Raw genomic sequence first — 7,400 nt, 5'->3', positions numbered from 1 at the left:
CTGCATTGTCTGGGAAAACATCCATGGATGCATTGCTTGGTAGCGTCATGAAAAACGGATGTTCAGCCATGATGAAAGTGGCGGTCAGACTGTGACTCTCCGAACAGAGTTATCCCTCTTATAGTTTTGCCAGATCCCTGACCCAACTATTGAATTTGGATGGCCAACCATACCACTTGACCAGATATTCAGTCTTGCCCTTTCTCTTTCTTGTTTTGAGTATTTTTTCTACTCTGAAGACGTCGTCCTCTTTCTTGACGACTTTTTGTAGTTCTTGTTCATAGAAAGTACCTTCTAATTCCTCCTCATCAAAATCTTTCAGCTTGTAAAGGGGTGGTCGACTTGAGATCCTTTTCGACACAGTGAAGATTTCTTCTGTCCGAATTTGGCAGATAACCTTTCTTGAACATACGTTTAGTTTTGCTGATTCTCACTTGTTCTCCCATACTGAATTTGAATTTCACCGTTTTCTGTTCATTGTTACTGTACAGAGTATCCCACACCTCTTTTTCATTGGTCTTGTTGACAGACGCTGGTTTTCTCTTGATGCTGCGATGCCAAGTGTTGTTGTAAGATTGCATTAGCTGAGGAAGCACCGATAGGTAGCTTAGGGTGTTGTTTCTGGTAAAGTACTTCCACATTTTAGTTTTCAGGGTACGATTGAAACGTTCAACCACAGAAGCTTTCGTTTCGTTTCCGGTGGTGAAAAATTGAATGTCTTCACTCTTCAGAAATTTCTGAAATAGGTGGTTCACGAATTCTTTGCCTTGATCCGTTTGTAGTTTTTCTGGTTTTCGTCCAGTCTTCAAAATCTGTTCAAACGCTGCCACCAAAGTGGCCCCTCATTTGTCTTTCAAGGGAATGGCCCAGGCATACTTGGATAAAATATCAATGCAGGTGAGGATGTATTGGAACCCTAAATTGTATTTTGCTAGTGAACTGACATCCACAAGATCAGATTGCCACTGTTGATCCATTCCACCGACAATCACTCTAGCCCTTGGAAACTTCCACCTCACTGGTTTGTGTAATGTGTAAGTGTTCTGATATTGCATCCATTCTCTCACTTTCTGACGGGTGGTCTTTATTCCCTCCTCTTTTGCAGCACGGTAAACAGCATCGATTCCTCCAAAACTTGCAGAATGACTTGGATCGTAATACACCTGGCTTAGGTGCTGATCCAAGTCCGTCAATTTGGTCACAGGTTTCATGTTTGATGAAGATGGATCCAGAGCAGCAAGCACAGAGGCACCTCACCCGTTTGAGGACATCGCCAAGGGATAGAGAAGGTGGACAACACTCCATGACAGAGGTCTCCTTTGGAATGACTATCATCAAATTGTCGAGTGATGTTTAAAAGTTGAGCCAATTCCCTGTCATGGATGGTCGATGTTGCGGTCTTGCAGCGGTTGAAATGACAGGACGTATCTCCCTCCTTATCTTTTTCTTTTTGGCGGATGATTGTTCAGCAAATACTCCATGATCACCTTCTTCATTATCATCACCTCTTGGCTGAAACAATCCTTTGATTTGCGCTGAGACTGAATCCAGTTCCATCTTTCCTTGTTGCCAATCAGATCTTGTGGTACATTCATGTCACGACAGCACTCGGGCAAATTGTTGCCACCCTCTAGGAGTGAAGGTTTTCCTCCGACGTAAGGTGTCGTTGATGAGGTCTACCATATGAGTTCCAGGTAAGGGGTTGCCGTCGTACGTTAATTCCCTTTCTCATTCCAATCCACGGAGTCATGCTGTTTCACTTTCTGAAGGAGCAAGTGTGCTTTTCGTCGGAGGGATTTTGGCACACTTTCCATCACATCCTGCTCCACACTACCCAAGGGCTTTGGCTTGTCTATGCCTTCCTCTTCCGTGCCCTTAGCTAATGGAGACCCTGAAGAAAACACAGCGGTAGTGGTACCCGTTGAAGTTTCAGAGGGGAGGATGCTGATTTGAACAGGTTCCTTCCTTTTATCAATGTAAGCCCTGTACTGCTGAAGAGTCTGTTGGTACAGTTTTGCCTTTTCATCATCGGTGATGTCTTCTCTTTCCAAGATTTGTTGCATCTCCCGATCCAGAGAGGACAGCATCTTCGTCACAGGGTTTGTTGTTTGATTCTGCTGTAGTTGTATGGTATCTAGTAATTCCTGTGGCACAAGTGCCATCTTCTTGGCATGTTCCATGGGCATGATGACAATTCACTTAAAGAGGAGACTTCCCAACACAGACAGCACAGGCCCTAGGACGGCCGAGAGAAATCCACCCTTTGCACAAGTATCTTCTTCTTCTTTGATGTTGAAACCTTTTTATTTGACAGTGTGCGAAGATGATGTTTGTATTTGCTCAATTTCTTCTTTTGAGCAGATGACAGTGGAACACTCCCCCGAAGAATGTTCAGACAACATTCACAGAGGCAATGGATTAAATCGTTACTGGCTCCCTCGATGATCCCCCTCTGTTGCTTTGGATTGCCCTTGGCTAACACAGAGAGAAAATGAGCATGTTTTCTCATTCGCTGAGACATGATGAAATGATGGCATTTCATGTCATCATGTCTATTTTATGTTTTCCTGACGTAAACAAAGGCAGTCTCTCCTGGAAAGATGTTCGTGCGCAGGCGAAGGACTTCTGGTGTGTTGGGTTTCAGGTCAATGAGGAGATAACCATAGGGTTCACGGAGGCATCGGTGAAAGCTTCTGGATGAAACGGGTGTGTCCTGGGTACATTTGTTGGCTAAGTGAGTGATTTGTGATCCATCTCTTGGATTTTAAACAAGACCAGATAATGTGAATTCAGACTCATGGTTCGAGTCTCTCTGCCTTGATGAAACAGATTTTGTAAGATAAGCATGACAGAGAGATTACGATGATGAGAACCTTTGGTGAACAGATAGGTAATTCTCTTGTCATTTCCAGTTTCTGACATCAGATCATCAATAATCAATAAGTTGGATTGGTGAGGGAAAAACATACTGTCCAACTCTTCAGGAATGCCTTCAACAAAATGAATGCTAGGGATAAGGGCAGCCAGTTCCGTATAGGCAGGTTGATATTCTCCATAGCACCAGACAATACGCTCAGGAGATGGAAAAATCATAGTTTCCCGTTCCTTCAGCAGTCGTTTGACGAATTCGGTTTTGCCAGACTGTGTGGGTCCACATATGAGAGCAGTGAATGGATGTTGTAGTCTTGCATCCATGATTGACTTGATTGATGTTGTTCAGACAGTAGACGAACGATTCGTATCAACTGGCACATCAATTGATGAGTGTCAGATTGTCTGGCCAGTTTCAAAAATCTCTGTCTTTCAACTTTATCTTCAATATTATGCACTTGTGTGAGATGATTTGCCAGTCTTACGAGATGTTTTGCATGACAACCAGGGTAAGGACAGTTCTTTCGCATTCGTGGCATGGTATACCAAGTTGACCAACTTGATCTTCACCGTGATGGGACTTTTTGGTTGATTTCCTTTCAGTCAATCTCTCCACTCAGATCAATGTTTTCATAACATGAGACTGGCTTCCTTTTGAAAAATTTATCATAGATGATGTATGGCAGCACACACAAACACAGGAAGAACATAGGATTGGAGAAATCTCGATTATTGATGATCAGCTTCAAGAGTGTTTGCAGAATGAGACCCATCACGTCAAATGAGCTTATACTAAAATGCTTGTACGAGCTTATACTAGAAAGGATGTTCTCATTTCTTGACAGAGGGAGGGCAAAATAAGGCCCGAGGGGCTGAGGGGCCTTCAAAGGGTCAAGACGGGTGGAGGGAGTCCATAAACAGGGAGAGTGTGATCTCATTCATCAACAAAGACCGATCTTCCTAGGTGGCCGTCGGGGCAGTAGGGCCCACTTTTGGCCTTCGGGGCAATGGGACACGACACACACACATACACAAAACAAACATACTTCCTCACTCAACAAATGTTTACACATAAACACTCACAAATAAATTCAAACCAGCCTCTGAATCATTTAAAAAAACTAAATTGATGTCAGTTTATTACTTTACAAAAAGATTAATCAGGAACTTTTGTTTGGTTCACATATAAAAAGTTTTTAAAGATGAAAGTTGAGATCTACAGATTATTTGAACTCTCTCTCTCAAAAAACCCGAAAACAAATCCAAAGTCAATATCTAAAGTTTCATGGAGTAAAATGTACATTCTTATCTCTTTCATTTGCAAAATTTCATTTCAAAACTTCTTTTCTCAAAAATTCAAACACATACATTTCAAGACTTTAAAAATGAATGAAATTTACAACTCTAATAAACAGAATGATCAGATTTCTTTTTTCTTTAAATTGCCAAAACTACCTGTATACAAGATCACAAATTTGACATTTTTTTTTTGAATTTATACAATAGACTCATTGATTGCTGAAACACACGAGCATTGTGAAAACAGCTTCACTAAAATTCTTTACATTATCCTCCTCAAACAACTTGAAATGCAATAATAAAATACAATGAGTTCATGCCTAAGTATAAACATTGACAATTCTTAAAATTTTCTTTAAATGAGATCTTTAAAACCTCTTGAATTGCAAAATACAATACCTTTTTCTGACAAAGCATTCAAAACTAGTTTGATAACACAATGTTTTGAAATACTAGAAAACATTTGCCAAATATTTAGTGACATTCTTTAATTGATATTTCTTGGGGGGGGGGGGGTTTCAAATAAAAAGTACAGTTTAATAACCGTAGGGAAGAGTTTTGTAATTTCCAATCAGAGCTCTTTTATCATAAACTAGGGCATACTTTTTACTTTCGCTTTTTGATACTACATTACATCCAACACGTCGGATTTTGACGGGGTCATTCACGGTGATGGTTGATGTTGGACAGGTGGTGACAAGACGAGTGATGGCATCAAAGTTGACGTCTAAGCTGTTGCGGTAATTTAGGGTGATTCCCCTGACTTTACACAGAGTGGTGTTACTTTTCCTGTCGGGCTGTGCTAGACAGAAGGCGTAGTTTTTAGCTCCCCTGACACGAACTTGGTGATGAAATTGCTGGGAGGATCCAGTTCGTTGGTGAGATCACCCAAGTAATCACCAAGAGGTTGTTCGTACTGGTCTGGTTTGCTGACAAAGATGACTGAATCAGTGTCGAAGTACAAGACCCGTTCACCAATGGCCTCAAGGAGATCGTACAATTTCAGACGAGCATAGGCAGTGGTAAATGCAGCGATGACAACATTGGTGTTGACAGCCCCCTCGACAAATTCATCCCGAAGCGTATGTTGAACAGCAACCACGTCGTCATTGACGAAAGACAAGTTGTTGACAATGTGTTGTTCACTTGTAAGCAGGCGGAAGAGTTCTGCAGGTTCTTTGATGTACTGCAGCTGTGGAAAGTTGTTGCGTTGTGCAAACTTGCCCCACATAGAATTCAGCATTAGTTTTGCCAATGCTCGTTGGCCTGGATTTCGGTGAATCTTTGTCTTATCAAGAAGGATTCCCTCTCTGTCAAAGTACTCACGGATATACCGATCTTGGTCATCTTCTGTCTGACACCATGAAGGCCAACCACTACTCTCTTGTTTCAACTTTAAGAAAGTGTTGATGTAATCGGTAAAGAGCCCTCCTGTGTGTGATTCTCTGTTGTACACTTCTCTTTCTCTGTAGTGCCATACCTCAAACACTTTGATGATCTTGTACCCCTTCTCGACAGCTTTGGCTAATTCGGGTGTTGTCCAAGTTCCCACGAAGGACCGTTGTTCGTCATTATGCTCACATGGTGACTGTTGTTTGGTATCTGCACAACTTCTGCAAAGGGGAAACATTAGCTTCTTTTCCACTCGGAGGGGGAGAACAGGAAAGTAGAGTTTTCGAGGAGGCAGAACTCGACATTTTGCCAGACCAAAGTATAATTGAACAGGGAGTACAATGTTCTTGGTGCGGACTACTGGATGTTTGACAGGGTACTTACAGTACTTGTTGACGTAGGGGTAGAGGCTGGTGAAATCCACGTAGTGAATTTCTTCATCATCAACACATTCGTGGTATAGTGTAGTGGCATTGGTTCTACCGCCAAAGAATGCATCTCGTGGATGAAGGGGCTCCTGTAAATCAAGTGACTTGACGAATTCTTGCAGTTCTTGGTTTTCATGAATTTCTTTCTTGAAGTCACACTCCCACTTTTCAATCACTCTAAAGCCATGGCAACGTAGAAATCGCATCTTATCTTGGGTACTTTGGTAAAGGTCTGCCATCGTCTTCTCGACTTTAGTGTTGACAATGTCATGGTCTTCATAGCATCGAGGACAGCCATGGTAGTAGCAACCATGCATCTCATATACTGTGTTGCTTTCTTCATCATACCCATCTACCCAATAGCGATCAATTTTCTTCTCACCTCCATTGTGGACGTGCTGGATGTTGACATCATTCTTGAATGTAATCCATTCTAACCACTGCAATGCAATGACAGATTGATTTCTTCGTTGGATGTACCCATGGTCTGGAATGACCCCGATGGTATCTTTCTTGAGAAAATTCTTGCGTAAAACGACATTGCAGGCTGATGCGATGGTCACACAATCTCTGAACGGATCTACACCATTCTGTTGTTTGAACATGTCTTGAAATTTCAAACAACTTCTCCTCAGGATGTCTACATCACTTCTGCAGTAGTCTTCGAGCTCTTGTCTCAGGTTGAAAGGGCGGTTTTTCAATCTTTCGTCTTCATACCACTTTAGGAATTTCGCATGCTGTTTCATACCATCGGGGCCGTAGTATCTGGAATCTGGGAGAGGACCGATGTAATCTTGATTCTCTGCTGTATTGAAGAAATGGGGGAAGTAGCCTTTGTGCAGTTCATTCAGCTCAAACATGTCAGGAAGTTGAGCCAAAGCCACAGGTAGAAAATTATAAGAGTCAATGAACTTGATGTTTAAGTTGGGGATGAAGATGCGCATGATTTTGGTTCCATTGATGATGACTTCAGGTTGAACGTTGTTTTCATGGCAGTATTGCAGTATGAATTGTCCGTCATAACCTTGCAGATTGTGTGCGACGAAAGTACTGACGGCGTTTTCTTCTGTGAGTGCCCAATCGCAAAACTCTTGCTTGGTGTTAGGACCATAGAACACCTGCTCTGAACATGACTCGGACTGGAAAGATGCACAAGTTGGGTACATGGACGCCCCCATCTTGGGTACATTCAAAATCAAAGAAATAGTACTTCATCTCTTCTTCACTGCCCTCTTTGTCTCCTTCTTCAGCTTCAAAGTCGAATAAGTCAACATCATCGTCATGAATACTATCTCTGGTGGACTTCTTCTCTTCTCTTTTTCACGTGGATGGGCTGGATGTAGCATAAATGGTCACAGTCTTGGTACCGTCTACATACTCTGCAGTATTTTTCACCGCAATTGTGGTCAT

The 7,400-nt window shown here is 42.1% G+C and overlaps 1 protein-coding gene across 1 annotated transcript; it reads right to left on the bottom strand.

The window, feature by feature from the left end:
- Positions 1-4,972: 4,972 nt before the first annotated feature.
- Positions 4,973-7,168, bottom strand: LOC139127261 (uncharacterized). Its single transcript, XM_070693173.1, has one exon. The coding sequence runs from the start codon at positions 7,166-7,168 to the stop codon at positions 4,973-4,975; it is 2,196 nt and encodes a 731-aa protein (XP_070549274.1).
- Positions 7,169-7,400: the final 232 nt, after the last annotated feature.

The sequence above is a fragment of the Ptychodera flava genome, unplaced genomic scaffold (assembly GCF_041260155.1).
Source record: "Ptychodera flava strain L36383 unplaced genomic scaffold, AS_Pfla_20210202 Scaffold_30__1_contigs__length_3116999_pilon, whole genome shotgun sequence".
NCBI lineage: Eukaryota > Metazoa > Hemichordata > Enteropneusta > Ptychoderidae > Ptychodera > Ptychodera flava.
The sequence above is the reverse complement of the archived record's forward strand: the minus strand, read 5'-3'. Positions and strand labels throughout refer to the sequence as shown.

What these genes read in the sequence shown, in the direction of transcription:
- LOC139127261 (XM_070693173.1), bottom strand. Translation starts at nt 7,168, where the DNA reads ATGGGGGCGTCCATGTACCCAACTTGTGCATCTTTCCAGTCCGAGTCA.